The sequence below is a fragment of the Gopherus flavomarginatus genome, chromosome 7, assembly GCF_025201925.1.
Source record: "Gopherus flavomarginatus isolate rGopFla2 chromosome 7, rGopFla2.mat.asm, whole genome shotgun sequence".
NCBI lineage: Eukaryota > Metazoa > Chordata > Testudines > Testudinidae > Gopherus > Gopherus flavomarginatus.
Window position 1 is genome coordinate 18,310,043 of NC_066623.1, and position 21,012 is coordinate 18,331,054.

Consider the following 21,012-nt stretch of genomic DNA (forward strand, 5'->3'; position numbering starts at 1 on the left):
CTCGCCCTATCTTTGAATTGGTTGTATTTTTCTTTCCGTTTTTATGATTGGCTGAGGTCAGTTCCGGTCTCCCCTCGGGTCACAGAACACGTGACATGGGTCGCCTGGGTCACTAAGGGGAGCGGGACGGCTTCTCGCAGCCAATCACAGCTTGCCTTACTTCCCCGTTCAAAGTCGGCGGGCGTGATGGCCAATGCTGGTTAGGTCCTGCCCATGCGCCTAGTGAGCGACGGTCCTGGCAGCCAATGACGTGGGGCGAGGCCTGGCGGCGGAGGTGGCGGCTTCGGCGGGGCTGGTGAGGCGGTGATGGCGGACCGAGGAGGCGGCGGCGGCGCTGGGGCTGGTGGCGGCGAGGGAGACGCGGGGGCGGCGGCGGCGGCGGCGGCGGAGCGGTACAATAATGAGATCAGGTAGCGCAGCCCGGCGTGGCTCCAGGGGCAGGGAAGAGCGGGGTTTCACAGGCCCCGCGCTGCGGCCTGGCCCTCGGGCCTCCCCCACCGACCGCAGGCTCCTCCCCCAGGGCCTTGTGGTCCCGCGCAGCCACCCTTCGCTCCCGGTGGTTTCGCAGCGTCTTCCGCTTCTCCCCCATAGCGCGCCGGGCAATCTCCCCGCCAGCCCTGGGTCCGGCAGCGCCTCCCCTCTCTGCCTCCCCCGGGCCCGCCATGCCTCTGTGCCCCCCTCCCCGCCCTCGGATCCTCCCCTCCCGCTCTCTCCGTGCTCCCCCCCTTTGGTTCTGCGCCCCGCGGACCCGGGCCCGGCGACTCGTTTGAGCCCCCTGCAGCATGCTGCCTGGGGAAGCGGGCGCTGCCTGTAGGCTAAGCACACCGGCGGCTCTGTGTCCCCTGGAGAGACGGACGGTGTCCAGAGCCTCAAGGGGCAAATGCAGCTGTGGCTGTCATGTTTGATTGTTCTCTGACTCGTGCTCTCCTTCCATGCATCCAGGGCAGATTGGCAGAGGCCCTGGAGGTTTTTCGCCTTCCTCTGCAGCGTGGGGCATGGGTCACTTGCTGGTGGATTCTCTGCAGCTTGAGGTCTTCAAACCACAATTTGAAGACTTCAATAACTCGGACATAGGTTAGGGGTTTGTTATAGAAGTGGATGGGTAGGGTTCTGTGGCCTGCTTTGTGCAGGAGGTCGGACTGGATGATCACATTGGTCCCTTCTGACCCTAAAGTCTATGAGTCTATGCATCCCGAACTGCAGAGTTGCCCCCGTGATAGTAACTGCATAAAAGCTATGAAGCTAGAACTAAAGCGTTCCATCCTTTGGGGTGAGAGTGGGGTCTTTGGGGCGGGGGGGTCATAACATCCAACACGCTGGTGAAATAAAAGTAACGCTCTCTGATGCCCGGTGCAACAGACAGGAACTAATGCCCACCTGAGTGGTAAAATAGCTTTCCTGGCCTTACTTAATTGGAACATGAGAACCTGCCATACGTTCAGACCAAAGGTCGGTCTAGCCCAGTATCCAGTCTTTTGACAGTGGCCAATGCCAGGTGCTTCAGAGGGAATGAACAGAACGAGTAATCATCAAATGATCCATCCCCTGTTGCCCATTCCTAGCTTCTGGCAAACAGAGGCTAGGGAAACAGCATGGCTCCTGGGAGCACATAACCTGGTGTTTTGGCGATAGGTGTTCTAAAAACTATAGTTCTGCTTTAACAGTACAGTTCATGGTGTTGCTGATAAAGCCCTATGCTGTTTGGGACCTTGCTCTCTCACTGTCATTTGCCTTGTTTCTGTCTCATCACCGTTAAGATTAGCTGGGATGCTGTTATGTCAGTTCCTAGGATGATGTGTTCCAGGCCTGACAGAAGAGTCTTCTCAGTAAAGAGTGCCCCTATGTTTAGAATTTCCTCCCTTTGGTGCTCCATCACTGTTAGACGTTGGTGATCTTTGGGCCATCATTCAAAGCACATTAATTTTGTTTTGCTCTTGGGCATTTCAGGGTTGGTAGCAATGGTCAGTTATGTACCACATAGTGGGTGGCCCCTATAATTTCCTTTTTTAAAACCTATGTAAAACAGCACCTGGTTTCTAAAACTGTAGGTGCTATATGAAACTTAAATCAGTAGACGTCTCTATAATCTGAGTGCTGAGTTGCATGTGTTTTGCCGTTCACCACCTTATAACCTTTGTTTTTTTCAATTTTGAGTCATCATGCCAACATTGGTATTGCACTGGCACTAAATGGTGGGCAAAATTGTTTTCCTGAGAGCATCAGAAGAGCGTTTGTTGGTTGCAAAGGTGAACGTTTTTTTCTATATATACACTTATTAAGCTGCCTGTGTAGTGGGCTGGGTGGCACATTGGGTTTAGTATATTAGCCTTTCATCATTGCAGATCAGAGTTCAAATCCTCCATTAGGTCATAAGTGAAAAGGATGCAGATGGTCTCATCCAAGTCCCTGGTGGACACTCATTCACATTATGAAATAACTAAAAACCTTGGCACAATCGGCAGCCATTGCTCGAGAGGCCTAAGATGTGACTATAGATAGACACGGTGATTCAGGTCATGTTTGAAGTGCTTTGGCAGAGCTGTGTGAGGGAAGCTTGCACAGTGCCTGTCTGTACTAAGATGATTCAGTCTAAAGGTCACTCATTTTCATGAGTGAAAAAAATCACATTCAGACTTCTAATGAATTGAAATTGTGAGGGGAGGAAAACCTATTAAAGTACTTGTATTTTTAATTTTATCTATTGAAACTTGACAAAATTTGTCACGTCCTTCTGCTTTTACTAGTTTCACTTTTTGTAACACAAATTAATCTATCCTGCAGCTAATCAGCAAACACAAATAGTTTTCTTCTGGCTTTACACACAGAATGGCTCAGCAGCAAGCACTGAGATTTCGTGGCCCAGCACCCCCACCAAACGCTGTCATGAGGGGTCCACCACCTCTCATGCGCCCACCTCCACCTTTCGGCATGATGAGAGGTCCACCTCCACCACCTCGTCCCCCCTTTGGACGTCCTCCATTTGATCCTAATATGCCTCCAATGCCACCTCCAGGAGGGATTCCTCCACCAATGGGGCCTCCACATCTACAGGTAAAGAGTGTATCGGTTTGCTTTTCTGTTTTTGGTGTGGATGGATGTAGTAAGAAGTCAGCAGCATTCAGAAGTGATTACAGCAGGAAAAGAAAAAAGTAAATTCTAAAAAAGGATAAGATCAAAACCCAATTAGTTTTATCACACTGCATGTTGTTCAAAAATATCTATAATAGAAGAACCTTCACATGGTTCCTAAAGGCAAACATAATGGAATCATGTGCACAGTTAAGATGAGTTCAGTAACAAAAAACTCCAGTAGTGCAGAGGTAAAATTCTCTGGTAGTGCCTTGTGTCCTTCCAGATCATCAAGTTCAACTGCACTCTAACATTCGGAAACCAGGTAATGAAGGGTAGAGCTAACACACATTTAAAACTTAGAAAACCATGAAAGTTAAGGTACATGCCACACCTGCAATATAACTGCTCCTTGGAGCTGGCCTTAGCCAGTTGAAATGGTTTAGTAAGGGTGGTGCTATAATAAGACATGAAGAATAAAAAGGAGACTGTCCCATTGTGGTGTGATCAACAGTTTTTAATTCCAACATTTATCTGCATGCGCTCTGGCTGCATTCCTTGAGTTAGATGTGGTTGTATTGAATGGTGGATCGATTAGTTGGAGCAGTTTGGAAGAGTTGTTACTGTAATATGAAAAGAGGTGCAAGGTGTGAGGGATCAAGCAAGCCTAATTTCAACATTGGTTCAGTAGAGGTGTGTCAGTAGTGGTGCACAGTGGTCTTGTCATATGGATTGTCACCAGTCTAGAGAAAGGATTGTAATATTTAGTAAATTTGGGTTGCTTGCTCTGCAGTGGGCTCAGTCTGTGTAGTTAGCTCCTGTTTGCTATGCCTGACTTAAACCAGAGTTTTGTCTTAGCAAAGAGGTGTACTTGTCCTATAGTGCTTGTAGGTGCAGTTCCCTGAGTGTTCTGCAGCATCTCCAAGGATAGAATGCTTATATGTGTGTTATGGGTGTGTTGCGGTATTGCTCGGAGAGAATGGAATTAAGATTGTGCTGTGGTGATGGCATATACCTTAACTGTGTATTTCCTGGTGTTTAGGAGAGTGAGCCTGGCACCTTTTCCCACTGCTGGAGGTAGCATGGGGAAGGTGGGGAGTTCTGGATTCTCAGGCTGGTGGAGGAGTCATGGGAAGGAATTGTAGGTGTATTTGTAAGGGATGGAGGAGGATTGTGCACGGATGATGCCACTTTTTTTCCCCTCCAAGCCTGTCACTGGAGGGGAAGGTGCCCAGCTGGCCACTCATTATGGTAATGTTCTGTTCATGCTTTTGAGCTGCCACAGAGCAAAGGTTTCAGAGGATGATCCCTTATTTGTTGAGGAATTCTAGAAAAAAAAATTTTTGGACCCCCTTTTTTTTTAATCAAAGCTTTAAGTTATCCAACTGGGTTTTCAAAAACATCGTGTTTGATCTCTTACACAAATAAGGGTCGGTATCTAGGGTGTTCTGGCCACTCAGTAACTGTGCCAGAGCACAACCCTGAGGGGCAGAGCCACCTTCTCACTCCCTCCCAACCCCCCATGGCACTACTCTGATTTATACACACACGTTCCATATTCCCTTGCTCTCCACCAAAAAAGTTCTAAGAATCAGAAGAAGTTATGATCAGTTCATGCTAGTGGAGCTGTGTATCAAGAACCCTTGACCAGATGACACGGGATATGCTTTCCTTTGATCGCATCAAGTTCCATTGTTCGAGAAAGGGTGAAGACCGAGTCATGATTACGTTACCCTAACCACTTACTGTCTTTCATCTTCACTCTCTTATTTTTAAGTTCTTGCCATTATTTTTAAAGTAAAAGCACAGTTTACATGTAGATTTCATAGCATTTTTAAAATACCACTTTTAAACCAGAAATTTGAACCTCGGGGTGGAATGTTCTAAAGAGCCCTGGAAAATGCAGGCAGAGAGCAAGGAACTTGCACAAAATGCATTTCCTGAAAACTGTCTAGGGTAAGCCTTAAACTCTCAGTGCCTGGGTGCAGCTAAGGTCCAGTGGTGACAGCATGTCCTCTTGAGCTACCTGTTCACTCTCACAGCAGGCTTCCTGCAGACCTGTTTTTACAGAGTCCCATGTCTCGCAGCATATATATGTTTAAATGCATCCATGATGCTTGTGCCAAGCTAGAGTTACAAATATTGCCCTCAATAACTCTTTCAGTATTGCTTCCTTTTTGGGGCGGGGGGGAAAGAGACACATGCTAAGATAAATCCTGAGTGACTAAGATCAGTCTGAGATGGATCAGAGCCTTAGTTTGAGTCCAGGTTTGCACAAAAAAAGTGGTCAAACCAGATGATTTTGTAAAATGCTGTGTTTTAGGGGGTCTGTATTTTGGGGAGCCCCTGGCTCAAATGACGCCAAATTTGAACTGCTTACACTATCTAACACAACAGATTTCAAAACAATCAGAATATACATATATTTGTTAGAATACTTAGAATAGTCAACCTTTAAACAGAAATGCTCAGTCTTACCAACAGGAGAGTTGTTGCTTTGCTATTAGGCTAAAACAGTGATACTCAGACTGAGGCTCGCAAGCCATGAGTGGCTCTTTAATGTGTCTCCTGCAGCTCTTTGCAACAAATGATATTAAAGCACTGTGATTCAATTAACAACCCATCAGGATGCTTTTATAATGTTAGCCAACTGTAATTGATAAAAATAATACCTGGTCAGTCATTTTTCTGTGAGATTAATATATAAACTAAATCAGGAGTTTTCAGAGTTTTGTATTGGTGACCCCTTTCACACAGCAAGCCTTTGAGTGTGACCCCACCCCTTATGCATTAAAAACACTTTTTTATATGTGCAACACCATTATAAATGCTGGAGGCAAAGCAGGGTTTGGGGTGGAGGGTGACAGCTCATAACCCCCCTGTAATAACCTCGCGACCTCCCTGAGGGGTCCCGACCCCTTGTTTGAGAACCCCTGAACTAAATATTTCCTCTGCATTACTGTTTAAATATGAATGTATAGTAAATGAAGCAATGAATTCACACTACTGAGGCTCTTTTGGGTAATGGTGATCTCTAGTTTGGCTCCTGAACCACTGAGGTCTGAGTATCACTATGTTAAAAGTTCACATACTGGGAGGGGGCATGCATGAACTAAGAATTTAGAATTATATTGAGGTGTATCAAATTAGTACTAAGCATTTTAAAATTAAGATTTTTTTGCTACTTTTGGACATTTTAGTAATAACTACCTAAGTTGAACTGATCCTCTGCTGCATCATCTGTTAAGTGCTTTACAAAAAAAAATTACAGCTGATACCTCTACTTTGTTGAATTTGTACACTTTTCCTTTAATGTCTTAATAGTAAAACATTAGCAGGTAGATAAATAAAAGGTATAATAGATTGTAATGAAATTGTCTGCTTCTGCCGTGGTACACCAGCTCATACCCCACTTTGTACATCTCATTGTATAATTGTCTTGTGGCTTTACATTGAATTCAAATGATTTCTAGCTATTGATACCTGGAAGACAGTTTTTCAGCACGTTCTCCCTCCTGTTTTCTTTCACTTGCATCTCCTGTAGGGATGTTTTATATTTCTCTCTTCAGTGAGGGGGGCATGATTCTTCTCTTTATACAGCCACTTCTTTGCTGCTTTGCATTTAGTTTATACCTCAGGCTTGAAGTATTTGTTAGAGCTGTTCTCTGTGCTATGGTTTGACTTGTCATAAGGTGTGGCCCTAGTCTTGGTATTGCTATTTGAGGCCATGGCTACCCTATGGGCACTACAGTGGCATAGCTGCGGTGCTGTAGCTCTGCCACTGTTAAACCTGTATTGCAGATGCAGACTGCAGCAGTGGAATGGGATTTTCTGTCACGGGAGGCATTCCACTTCCCTAAGCAACGGAGCTAGGTAGATGGAAGCATTCTTCCACAAGGTTGAGAATTTTTCATATCCCCTGAGTATGCTATGGGAATCTAAATTTTAAGTGTAGAACAGGCCAGAGATTGCAACGTTGTTTCGGTGGACTGTATTAGAATAGCACTGAACACTATTGCTACTTGTTTTCTTGCTGAGGCTGTGCAGTCAAGTGATACGGAATATGAACACAAACTGTATATGGCAGTCCTGTGACATTGTTACTGTTATATGAATTTACGCAGAGGCCGCCGTTCATGCCTCCTCCCATGGGTAGCATGCCACCACCTCCTGGTATGATGTTTCCTCCAGGGATGCCACCTGTCACTGCCCCTGGAACTCCAACTATGCCACCCACTGAAGAGATATGGGTAGAAAACAAGACTCCAGATGGCAAGGTAAGACTGGAACCAAATACAGCAAGGAGCTGTCAGGAACAGTGAGTGAATGTTACCACACGTGATCTTGTTTGCATTGGTGGTGGTGGTGTGTTGATCTTGGCCATCGAGGCTGCAGATTGAGTCTTTGTTTTTGTCATGCTGAATAGATACGCAAAACAGAGCAATTTCCTTTTATTAATACATATTCATATAGATATTAATTTCTGCCCTTCTAATTTAAGAAAGGGGGACTAGGCCATTCATTGTGAAAACATGCTATTGTTTGATAATGACTTTTCTACTCTATAGGTCTATTTCTATAATGCACGAACACGTGAGTCTGCATGGACCAAGCCAGATGGGGTAAAGGTTATTCAGCAATCAGAACTGACACCAATGCTTGCTGCCCAAGCGCAGGCACAGGCACAGGCTCAAGCCCAAGCGCAGGCACAGGCACAGGCACAAGCCCAGGCGCAGGCACAAGCCCAAGGTGCCTCCACACCAACAACCAGTAGTCCTGCATCTTCAGTGTCTCCATCAACATCATCAAGTACTCAGTCCTCCATGACCTCTACTACAACCACAGCCACTTCAATTTCACAGACCATTTCCAGTGAGTTACTGTGGGTTTCTTAGGCTTTGTGAGAGTGGGAAACAAATGCTACCTTAGAGGAAATACTGAGTGAAGTCTTAATATGACATGTGCCCCTCTTCTTTGCCAGGTATTTGTTATTCTGCTGCTGTTACCAATGTGTTCTCAAATAACTATTAAGTGTCTGTCTAGTTATTGATATACTTCCAGCAAAACTTGGGAATGCTTTATTAAGAAAAGGGCAGACATTATTTTGGAGGAAGGGGTTGTTCCACCAAGGTTTCCCATCTTACCTGTCTCCAGGATCCAACCTGCCCTTCTGGGTGAGGAGGTGGACATGTCAGTGCTGCCTCTGGAACAAGAAGAGTTGATTGTTGTAGAGCAGAACTTCTGCTTTTTCATTCTGCAGAGCATCCCAGTGCTTCACTTCCTTTGTTCACATGTACTGAGCCACTACAATGTTTCCAGCTCACAACAGCCCAAGGGAATAAGGGACTGACCTTGTGGAATGTATATATTTAGAGTGTAGCCATAGCAGATAATCTTACAGTTGACTCTTCATCTTGAGTCATATGTCATTATTTCACTAGATCTGGAAAGTGACTACCTAGCCTGTTCTCTTGATATATTTAAGTGTAGTGTGTAGGGCATTATTTTATTGGATGTGTAGCCATTTGTTAAATATGTAACTTTGGACAGGAATCAGACAAACGTTTAGGTTCCATTCCATATCAGCTTTGAGATCCATAGTTTACTCGCTGTAGTTTTCTCTGCTTTTGAGGCATATGTTTATACTGAGGCCCCTTTTATGTAACATTAATAGAATAATGTAAAAGTTGACTTGACTCTTGTCTGCCAAAAATGTAATTTGCTGAAACCAAGCACTAATGAATTTTGCCTTTGTTCTTAAGGAAGGTCTGTTAATGTTGATGCTTGTGGCCAGGTGCAAATGCTTGTGTTTTAAAAGATCAATTTTCTCAGCATTCAGAATCAGTCTGTAAAGTATTGGGGGTCAGAAGAGCGGGGTTCTAATTCTGACTGTGCCATTGATTTATTGTGTGACCTTGAGCAAATCATTTAATTGCTGCATGCCTCAGTTTCCCTCTCTTTAAAACAGGGATAACTCTCTCACTCTTTGAGAACTGCAGATGAGTATTATTAAATATATACTAAACATGAAGTATCTTTATATTGAAAAAGTGAGTTAATCACTTTATTAAATACTGGAGAAAATAATTTCCTTGCAATCTGTTTTTATGACATAAATTTAATATCTAAACATAATCACTTAGTACAAGAAAAGTGATATTTCTCCATCATTGCACTGTATCATCTTGTAAATTTATAACATTGCTTTCTAGAATAAAATAAATCAAAATGATGCCTAGTGTAAATTTAATTCTTGAAACGCATTGGCTGCCACTTTTTCTCCTTTTACCCCACACGTTCATATGCAACATTAACATCCTGTTGAAGGATAATTCGAATCATCCTGCAAGAAATGTTGAACTGAATGTTTAATATTCATTTACCCACTAGGAGGCACTGAAGGCTGCTAGAATTCTTCAAGACCATGACTGAGAGCATTTTCCTAAACTTTTCCTTGATTATATAAATTTTATGCGGATATTTCTCCACATTTGAATCACAGTTGCATGGCCACAATCTAAGAATATCACACTGTTGTCATGTACATGCACATGCAGAACTGCTGCCTTTATATTGTTTAAACAACAATATTCTTTGCGCATTAGTTCCTTCATTCAAGGTTTTGTACAACTTTCCCCTTCTAGTTGTCTCAATCTGAACAGAGGTTCAAATTTCACTTATCACCCAAACAGGTTATACTAGTTCTCTGGTAAACAAAGCAAAGAAACTTTTGCTACTGCCCTAGAGATTTGTTAGTTATATTATACAAACAAGGGGGCAAGGGAAATAAGAAATAGAAATTGACCTTTTTTTGGAATGATGTAATGTCACAGGGTGGAGGAAGGGATTTTTCTTTCCAGCGAGTGTCCTTTCCTTATGTGTGCATCAGTAAGAGATGAAATACTGTATAGTATGTGTAGGGAAATATTAGTAAGTGCTCATGTATTTACAGTTCACACGTATCATTTAAGAAAACTACAAGTTTTTTCTTCTCCTTTTCTATTTTTTTATCAGCACCGACAACACAAGACCAGACCACAAGTTCAGGTGTTTCAGTTGCTACATCTTCAGTTAGTGTTTCAACCTCCACTCCTTCTGCTACACCTGTGCAGACTGTACCCCAGCAAGTCCCACAGACGTTGCCTCCTGCAGTACCTCATGCAGTACCTCAGCCAACAGCAACAATTCCTGCTTTTCCACCTGTAATGGTACCTCCATTTCGTGTTCCCCTTCCTGGCATGCCTATTCCACTTCCAGGTAAATTGGTAGACTGTAGTTGTCTTGTCAACTATGTGTCCATGTTGTCAGTTTGTTTGCACTCATGTGTCTACTGTGTATGGAATTGCCTAAATCCTCTCTGTGTTTAGAATGTTTTCTGAAATAATTCAGGTTTAGTGGACAGACTTTTTAAGTAATAGTCACTTGAAACGCTTTTTTTACATATTTAATGTTCTGATACAATTATTAGAAAGTAGTTATTTAAACGTAAAATACTTGTTTTGGCTAATACAAATACATTAGAATTAGCATGCATGCACTGAAAATTGCATTTTATAAATGGATTTTTTTAAAGGGATCGTGCCTATACTCCAGTCCCATACAAAGTAATGAAGAGCTGGCTTAATTCTCTAAGTGACCCTGAGACTGTTAATCAATTGTAAAAATAGTTTATTGCCAGGATGTTCTAGCACTACATTTTTTTTCATATGGCAGAATTCATGGTTGGTATGTAATCATTGCTGTCACTTCATTACTTGGATTTAGAGCTTCAGTCTTATGCCCAAACATGCATTAGGAAATGAAATAAAACTAGAGAGGAGACTAAAAGTGAATTACATATTCTAGAGTCTCTCTGCTATCCGGGGACCGTCACGGCTACAACTACACTGCATACATATTCAGGAGCAGAAAGTATTACAATTCACTGATACCAAGTGTTCCCAAGCCTGATCACTTGCAGCCACCAGGCATAGTGTCGGAAAATGAGCAAAAAGACTTGAGCTGTAGGGGCTCATGTTGAAGCTTAGTCCACGTTCATAGATTCTAAGTGCAGAAGGGACCATTGTGATCTAGTGAGTCTGACTGCTCTATAACACATGCCATAGAACTTTCCCAAAGTAATTCCTAGAGTATATCTTCTAGAAAAACATCCAGTCGTGACTTCAAAATTGTCCATGATGGAGAATCCACAACCCTTGGCAAATTGTTGCAATGGTTAATTACTGTCCCGGTTAAAAATGTACACCTTATTTCTAGTCTGAATTTGTCTAGCTTCAACTTCCAGCCGTTGGATTGTGTTACACTTATGTCTGCCAGATTGATGAGCCCATTATTAAATACTTGTTCCCTGTGTACATACTTATAGACTCTAATTAAGTCACTCCTTAATTTTCTCTTTCTTAAGCTTAAATAGATTGAGCTCCTTGAGTCTATCACTGCAGGGCATGTTTTCTGATTCTTTAATCATTCTCATAGCTCTTTTCTGAACCCTTTCCAATTTATCAACATTCTTGAATTATGAGCACTAGAACTGGATCCAGTATTCCAGCAACAGTCACTCAGTGTCAAATGAAGAGGTAAAATAACCTCTCTACTCCTACTCGAGATTCCCCTGTTTATGCATCCCAGGATCACGTTAGCACTTTTGGCCGCAGCATTACACTGGGAGCTAATGTTCAGCTGATTATCCACCGTAACTGACCAGTCTTTTTCAGAGTTGTGATTAGAAAAAATCAACTTTGTAGGAGTGATGCAACACCACAATTTTGTTTTAAAAAGGAAGTTATAGGGAAGTCATCAGCTTAAACAAGACAAAATTATACCAGGTTGAGGACAGTACTCTGGTTGATACTGAATGTTAGGTAAGTAATTTAGAGGTCTGATTCTTTACTCTTGGTGGAATTCTGTGCCACTGCGCATGTGCAGAATTTGTATCTCTCTCTCCTCCCCCCCCCCGATTTCTTTGCTTCCCTGCAGAAAACTGACTTTCTGATGGGGAAGCAAAGGGAAGCCACAAGAGCATTCATGGGGCCCTCTCCAGCAGTATGTTTTGTGTGTCCAGGACAGCTGGCAGAGAGAGAAATCACTGTGCGACAGGGAACAGGACTGAGGAAGACTGGCTGGTGGCTCCTGCCCTGTGCCAGGGTCAGCTGTTTGTTTGACGGGATTTTCTCTTTCCCTGCACGGCATCTGGGGTCGGGTCAGACCCACAGCTAGATTTCTCCCCCAGCTGCAGGAAGCTTTGCAACCGCCCACCACACCCTCCTGGCTCCTTCACCCATCACTCCTCAGCTGCTGGGGGAGGGATCCCTGTACAGGGAGCTGCTCTCCCATCCGCCCAACCCCCATTTATCCAGACCTCCTCATACCCAGACCCTCCTGCTCACCCCCTGCAATCCAGACTCCCGTTGATGAACCCCATTCTCCTGTAGCCCCAACAAACCACCCGCACCTGGATCCCCACCCCACTGAGCCCCACTCCCCCAGCATCTGGACCCCACCTCAGACCCCTTCCCCCCTGCTGAGCCCCAATCACCTTCACCTGGACACCCCTGCAGAGTCCCATTACTGTTACACCCAGAACCCCCCAACAAGTCTCTGTGCATCCAGATCCCCCTGCATTCAGATCCCCCACTGAGCCACCCGCACCCAGATTGCCCCACACAGAACCCTCTCAACCCACACCTGGATCCCCCCACACTAATCGCCTCCACGCTTGGATCCTTCCTTGCTGAGCCTGCCTGCCCACACCTGGTGCACCTGGCATGGAGGGGCAGGGCCCTGAGGTGTTTCTGGAACAGGCCCGGTCCTTGCGCTCTGTCGGGGTTAGGTGCAGCCTCACCACTGAGTCTCTGTCCCGGGGGTAGCAGCTCAGTGATCTCCCGCCTTTGTGCAGCCCGTAGCCTGTGCTGCCCAATGCCAGGCTGGAGCCTCCACATTTATTTGACAGATAAAATGCAAAGAATTTTTATTTTTTTGGCACAGAATTTTTTTTTTGGTGCAGAATGCCCTCAGGAGTAGATTCTTACATATTTTGGGAAATTAAGGGAAAAGAATAACCAATTATTAAGTTTGAAAATGTGCAGCTTAAATCAGGATGAAGAAAGTTTGACTACTCTTAACTTCAATTCCTGCCTCCACCAGCAAATGATCAGTATAAGATGAAGGATCCAGTATTCTTCATGTAAAATGCATATTCAGCTATTCTTAAGTGTAAACTGGCAGGCAAAATTTGGATGATTAATGCAATAAGGAAACAATTTCAATATCCAAGAAACTGCCCATGAACAATGGACACCTGTATATTTTGTAAGTTTCCAGTGCAGAAACTCCCACACTGAACACTACACTGGAAAAGAAGAGAGAAGTGTGGAAAACAAACAAAAAACCATGGTTATCTGATGGAACGTTTTCCTCAAATTCTCTCAGAACATGAGTATAGTTTCTGAAGTTCTGGAAGACTTATACTTGACCCATTTTCCCTGGGAAATAACACATTGGATTGAACTGAGAGGACTCCGTGCCGTTTTGAATATGTTTTCTTTGATTGTTCTACATACACAATCTCTTTGATTACGGACCAAAACTATGTTTTGTTTTGTTTTTTAATTCAGCTAAATTTGGTTTGACTTGGTTGTACTTTTTTGGTGATGTTTCTAGAAAGCCTTGGAATATTCCCACCATAACTATAAAATGCCTGAAGAGATGAGTTTTTAAGAAACAAGCTAAAATGATCCAGTTAAAATATTAGCAGAATTTGAAAGACATATTGAGCATAAGTGTGTAGCTCTTTTGTGTTAGGCAGTGATGAGCATGAAGCCATCCAGAGAGATCACTTCATATTAAAAAAGAGCTGGGCAGTGCAATTGACAAGTGATCTTGACATTTAAAGTTCTGCAGCATATTGTGGCATGACACTAAATTAACTCTTCCATTGTGTTAATATTTTACGATATTAAATTTTAAAGTCGGTCTGCTTACTCTTAATTCATATATGAAAAGCTATCTATACATTTAAAAATGTGAAATTTGTCAGAGGAAACAGCTTTTTTGTTTTTTTGTTTTCTGTAGTTGCTAAGAAGTCTGTCTGCACTGCAGTAGAACCAATTTCAGTGATTGGACAGATGACATTATTTATCCTGATTTAGTTTTAGAACATACTGTAACTTCTTTAACAAAACAAATTTTTACATTCATTCAAAGGCTGTATCATAAAAACCCCCAACAAAACTAGACAAACACTTCATTCAGTACCGTTTGATTCAATGCTTCGGTATCCTGATCCATCCATACTACATAGAGCTATTCGAAATTTTAATAAAAGAACTCAAAACTAAAGAGCACTGAGATTTGGTCTTTTCTAAAAGATTTTTTTTTTTAAATAAATTGGCAGTATATTTAGTGTATTTTCTATATTAGATTTTTGATAAAGAAAATTAAAATTTATTTTGGTTATAAATACAAGGGTTTAATTTCATTTTGTGTTGTGGGAATTCCCACCTCTTTCATATGGTGGGAATGAAGCATTTTAAGTCTGGGGGTATATGTCTGAGTTTTTCAGTTAACAGTCTGAAAGTACTGGATTGATACTCAGAAATATTTTACAGTCATGACCCCTTCCCCCTAAAATGAACTGTCTTCTGGAATCCCTTTTTTCCTCCCTTTTTATTCTCACATCTTTCCTGTGATTTTTCATCTCACTGAAGGGGATTAGATGTCACAGTTTCCATACCTTTCAGTATCATTTCTTCAGTGAGCTAGAAAGCAGTCCATGGTGCTACCTCTCCTAAAGACTAAGTGTGCTGCCTTCAAAGCATTCCTAACCCATGCTGCTCCACAGACTGACAGAGCTAATACTTCCTACCACTGACCCACCAATGCAGCTTCTTTGTTTATGTATATTTCTTCACCCCTTCACAGCCTTTTCTTTTTGCCTCTTCTTTTTCAGCTTCAATGCCTTTCCCTAATGACCATCACCTCCTCTTTCCTTTCTGGTTGAAATTGTGCTTTCGCTGCTGCCGCTGCCACCATCACTCTCTCCCTTGTCTTAATTGATTAAAATTGTACCTCCACTGTTGCTCGCGCCTTCTTTCCAGCTGGGGTAGGAGCAGAATGAAACTGACAGGGACTGCATGAGTTTCTGTAGCTGCTTCTATTGGCGTCTTCTGGGCAAACGCTATGAGCAAAACTACCCTCAACACATTGTCCCACAGAGAGGGGTGAGATTCTACCCCACACTGAATTTAAACCCTTGAATCCTCTCTCAAACGTTTTTATAAAGTCCTAATGTATGTTACACTTTAAACTGCTAGTTCAATGTAAAACAGTAAATGTTGCTGTAACTTAGAACTAGTTTTATAGTTGATCTGGCACCACTTTTCATAATATATTGGAACAAAGAAGAATTTACATTTTCCTGCCTGGGATCTGTCTTTTCTATTGGAAAATGGCATTTTAAATTGTAGCAGGAAAATTCATATTATTCGGACTCCCAGTAATAGCCAACATACAATGGCAGCTTTCCAACATGCTTGCTTATCCATTTTACAGGTGTAGCAATGATGCAAATAGTCAGCTGCCCGTATGTAAAGACAGTCGCTACCACCAAGACGGGTAACTTTTAAAACCATCTTAGTTCATTTTGTCTGTAAGTTGGCATGGTAGTGAATGTTGTTGTTTATCTTTTATTTATTTATTTGCTTTCCCCAAGTGAGTGGATCTATATATTTTTATTTTCAAAAAAAGTCTAAATGAAAATATATTGGCCAGCAAATAACTTTCCTAATGAGTTGTTAGTGTTAGCCTATTTAGTACAAAAAAGCTACACAAACTCACATTATTTTAATCATTGATTTCTGCGATAAATGTGAACCTCCTCACGCCCATACTACTTAGTTCTATTTTTTGTGTGTGGGATATTTGTGTGTTTTCTATTTCCATTTGTACAGTGACATGACTGCTTGCATGTTAGTATGTATGTCGTGTATGCGTGTCTTAGTATAAATCTTCATTTCAAGGTTGTACATTGTTTGAAAATAAGCCATTTTCAGGAACAAATGTGTTTTCATACAAAAACCAATTACTTGTTTCTTCAATAATGTACTGTTTTGGTTTGGGTTTTTTTGTCTCAGGTTAAAAGACATTATAACTAGTACTTTATTATTAAACTGCTCTAAATAATGGCCACATTGTGTTGGTCCTATTTTCTTACTTGAAAGCAAATTTGCTTTCACTTTCCAAAAAACCTGGTTACCAGGCAAATGGTATAGTAATATACTGTACTGGCTCTTCATCTCTGGGTACTTGCTTGCCATTTTGCCTTAGGACATGAGCAAAATGGATTTGGTAGTCTGTCTCAAGTACTCCACAGAACCATCACCGCATAGTTCAGTATTACTCTTGTAAAAGCATTAAGTCATCAGACTTCATCTTGAACTAAAGTAGCAGGGATTTTGCTCTTGAAACACTGAAATTGAATGCCTAAAATGCTAACAACTTTTGTACTATGCAGAATTGGCTATTACTCTTTAGATCAGTGCATTTTACATAATTGTCCTTTGCCCAGTTGAATATAGATATTTGTGATTTAGAAACATGGTAGTACAATTAGTAACATCAGCTTCCAATTTTTTGGGGAAAAAACTTATTTTGAATCAGTTTACAGTAAACTATATGCTTAGTTGATTATCGTAAAACAGTATTTTGATGCTTTTTGTGTCAAAAAATGATACTTCATTGTCATTCACTCTTTTGTTTTTGTTTCTTACTGCTCCTTTATGTAGGTGTCTTGCCAGGAATGGCCCCTCCTATTGTACCTATGATCCATCCTCAGGTTGCTATTGCCGCTTCACCTGCTACTTTGGCTGGAGCAACAGCAGTCTCTGAATGGACAGAGTACAAAACAGCAGATGGGAAGACTTACTATTATAACAATAGGACTTTGGAATCTACATGGGAAAGACCCCAAGAACTAAAAGAGAAAGGTACAGCATTCGATTTTAGAGTCCAGCCACAACTAGGTATGATCACTTTTACGACTTAACATTATAAACATTGTTGGAAAATGTAAACGAGAATTACTTTAATCCTCTTCTCTCTTAATTAGGATTTCCAAAATGTGTTTCTAGTGCTAACTTTGAGTTGGGTATAGGTCTTAGAGTTAAAGCATATTTGTTTTCTGCTATCTTAATAGCTGTTCATTGCTGTCAAACCATGGAACACTTAGATGAACGATGCATTTATTTTCCAGTAGAAATAAGTTTTATTCTCATACTAGTATGCTTGAAAAGATCACTGTGAAAGGACAAAAAGTGGAAAGAATTTTTTAGTTTTTAAAATGTTTATATGTAATTTTACATCTTAGTGATAAACTCATTAAAGAATGGAAATCTGTGAAAGCACAAAGTTTAGAGTTTGGGATGGAGAGAAAGGGAGGGGATGAATAGGACAAAATTAAATTAGCAAAAAGAAAAGGTTATATTCCATAACCCCAAATTAATTTAACCCAAATTACATCCATGAGGAAGTCCTTTTCTCCCCCTACCTCCCACCCGGTGATCCAAATATAATGCCAAAAAGAAGACTAGAGAGTGAAAATCTCCTCAAACGTTCTATTCTAGTATCTACAAAATTTTTGCTAGTCTTCACCGGTCTAGTCAGGCACAAGTAGTTCTTCCTTTTCCCTCTTGGTTGAATTTTTTTTATATATACATACACATACCTGCTTAAAATAACTCTCAACCATGCTAGTTAAGACTGCTGCCCATGACCTTGTTGACAATTCAGTTTTCACTAACTCAGCTTACTTCTCTTGAAGTGAGAGGTCCTTAAGACAGAGAACGTCTGAATTAGGTTCCCTGAATAAAGAAGCATTTTCTAGATCCTCATAATATATAAAAATGTATTTTAAAGGAAAGTAATAGGTATAGAACAATGCTCAGAAAGCTGTCTCTCTGCAGTTGCATTGAACAGTTTTAGGCAAGAGCTGTCCATTCCGGAAACTGGACTGCACCATTCACTTGAGTATTCCATCCAAACTTCATGTATAAGATGTTCTCTAGTGGTTCGGGAACTCATGCAGAATGCTTGGTGTCCAAATGTGTGTCTGCTTAAAATTGCTTTCTTGTATTTCAGCCTCTTCTGTAATGTTCTTTAAAGTTCCAAAGTGCATTTTAAAACTTTCATTCTCAATTTTTAATATCTCTTGAATCTTGATAAATGTGTAGTTTATTCTAGAGAAGTTCAACAAACTGCAGGTTTTTTTGGAGCAAAAGTAACTAGCTGATCCTAGTTTATTTTGTAGCCCTTAATGCATCCAAAGAAACTGCAGACTTGTCATCTCCCTTCCCAAACCCATGGACTCCCTAACCAAATTTTAATGTCATGGTAGGGAAGGAAATAGACAGCAGCTGATCTTGCAGGAGACTCCTTTCTGAGACCTATTTTCACCAGACATAGTATCAAAAACAAACAAACAAACTAATCCAGAAAGCAAAGGCACCCTAGCAGTATATAAACAAGCTGTTTGTTAAAAAGGCAACAACCTTTAAGAAATAGCAAAGGAAGTCTATGCCAGGATGGTGTGCAGCTGATAGCAACCCTTCTGCATCATATAAGACCCACTAGAGCAGCCTGCAGTGCAAGTCACAGCATTCAAATAACTTCCTCTTCCCTCTCCCCAATAGTTTTGATTGGATTTTAGGTGGAGAAATGTTGGGACTAGAGAAATAACTCTTTCTATCACACACAATATTCTTTTATTAAAATTTAGTGCAACTTCAAGCATAATATTTGATGGTTAACATCCCTAACTATTCTTCCCAAATGACTTGTTTCTATTGATGTAACCTCCTTGTCTTATTTTTGACTTCTAATATTTCCTGCTGGCATTGGGGCTAAGTGTAAGAACAGACATGTAGGCTGCTAAAGGGCAGTTTTAATTACGATTGTGAAATCCTTGCGTGGAATCAGCTTTAAGAAATACGTGGAATCTAAGTTATAATTTATTCTACTAAACAAGGAATGTGCATGAGCACTTCAGGAAACTGGACTGAATTTGGAGCTCTTGTCACAGGAACACACCCTGAAAATCACATCTCTCTCTACTGTATTTACATGTAGCACTTAGAGTTGCTATAAAAGAAAAGTTGGGGGTGGGGCTGGGAATATTCTCTTACAGGTTGTTTACTTTGTGTGTTTAGCATTACTTTGCATTTGGTCTGTTTCCCCTGTATTGTCTGTGAGGTTCTTGTTTGCTGAAAAGGCCAGAATTTAAAATAAATAAATAAATAAATAATTCGGGGAATACACCTTAAAGAGTGTTCTGTCAGAAACTTACATTTTTAGAAATGAGCCAGTTTCCAAAATTAAAGTTGACTGTGTCACTTGAATCCTGTTAGGACTGTTATATGGGTAGCAAGGTGTTAGTAAGAGGGATTCCATTTAAATTATTTTTTACAGTGAATGGCCAGGATGCCTGCTTTTTGGGTCAGATTCTCTGCCCCGTTCCAGTTCCTTCACAACATCTAAACAACAGAGAGCAACAAGGATTTGACTTCAGCTGCAAAGTTGATAATTCTCTTCTGCCTTGGGGGCAGAGGGCATGGGGGTATGAGGGGGAAGAGTAGAGTCCACTACAACAATTCATACACCAACTGCCTTAAGTTAGGAAGACTAACTTACAATGGGGCTGGGATACTGTGAGATTAAGAGCCCTAACTGCCTCCCCTTTTCCCCATGTTGAGCAGATCCTGGCACAGGAGAGAATCTGGCCCTTTGAGAATGACACGTAATTCTCTGGAGAGAGAATAGTGCCAAATAAATAAAAGTACAACTTGAAAAACTACATTGATAAACTGAATCTGATGAGTTCAGTAAAAATGTTAAGTTACCGTAGGCAAACTTTAAAAAAAAATAAAATCCTTTTTCTTATAGAAAAAGTAGAAGAGAAGATTAAAGAACCTATTAAAGAACCTACAGAGGAGCCTTTGCCAATGGAAACAGAAGAAGAGGAACCCAAAGAAGAACCTATAAAATTGCTGATTAAAGAGGTAAAAGACCTTTCAACCAAATAAAATCTTTTTGTGTATAGATGTGGATGCAGGCATATTGATAAGAGATTATGGTTAGTAATTTGAGTTCTTAGATATTGGGGGTGATTTGAAAACAGTATTTTTTTCTCATGACATTTAGTAATTTTTTTATTTAAAAAAACTTTAAAAAGAAAAATAGAGAGAGATGAATTAGGTTGTAAGTTAGTAAGAACTTGAAAATGAAAACAGTCTTACCTCTAAATATATTCTGATTTATAAAAAGTCATTTCTCTCATTAAACTCGAAGTATTCAGCAGCTCAGTTTGCTCTGGATATCAGGATGTCTGAAATATTGAAAGAGAAGCATGTTTGCATATTTTCTTTATTTTTGTACTTTTGAGACAAAGGCAAAACTTCCTGTATACAATACAACCAATAAGTTTAGTTTGTCAGAAAGTCGTATCATAGAGAACCTCTGCAAAAGTAAAGTACATTTGTTTCCCTTAAATTACAATAACCAAACTAAAACTTTTCTTGTGTACAGTTTTTTTTGTTATGTAAGTAAGGTACAGTGATAAAAACACTAAGCTGCTCGACCAAAAATAACACTTTCTATACTGTTTGCTTACTAATCTGCTCTGTAGTTTTCTGGCAATAACATTAAAGCAAGTCATAATATACATACAGCAGTTTATAGTATTGGAAAGGCTACACATCCAATTTGTCATGCTTATTTTTGAAGTAGTCATTAATACTTTTTTGCTAGCTTGTTTGCTTTTTCCTATTGTAAAGGCAATTATATTTTATGTTCGGTACTTTATGTAAGCCAAATCTTGTCTATTCTGAAAGCTCAGTGACTTGAAAGACAACATTTCTTGAAATTTTTCTTTGTGGTAGATATCTCACCATAATC

At 40.9% G+C, this 21,012-nt stretch overlaps 1 protein-coding gene across 6 annotated transcripts in view; it reads left to right on the forward strand.

Moving 5' to 3' along the window:
* The first annotated feature begins 298 nt into the window (after window positions 1-298).
* The window catches only part of TCERG1 (transcription elongation regulator 1), a 49,633-nt gene continuing 28,919 nt past the window's right edge, over window positions 299-21,012 (forward strand). For 2 of the 6 annotated variants that reach the window (XM_050962562.1, XM_050962567.1), the window contains exons 1-8: window positions 299-410; window positions 2,826-3,051; window positions 7,194-7,346; window positions 7,638-7,941; window positions 10,084-10,326; window positions 15,619-15,681; window positions 16,851-17,087; window positions 20,002-20,117. In XM_050962562.1, coding sequence (XP_050818519.1) covers window positions 307-410; window positions 2,826-3,051; window positions 7,194-7,346; window positions 7,638-7,941; window positions 10,084-10,326; window positions 15,619-15,681; window positions 16,851-17,087; window positions 20,002-20,117 — 1,446 coding nt within the window. In that variant the 5' untranslated portion in view covers window positions 299-306. Of the gene's footprint in view, window positions 411-2,154; window positions 2,247-2,825; window positions 3,052-7,193; window positions 7,347-7,637; window positions 7,942-10,083; window positions 10,327-15,618; window positions 15,682-16,850; window positions 17,088-20,001; window positions 20,118-21,012 lie in introns of those variants that run through there. The other 4 variants (XM_050962563.1, XM_050962566.1, XM_050962564.1 and 1 more) reach the window with 4 other exon arrangements.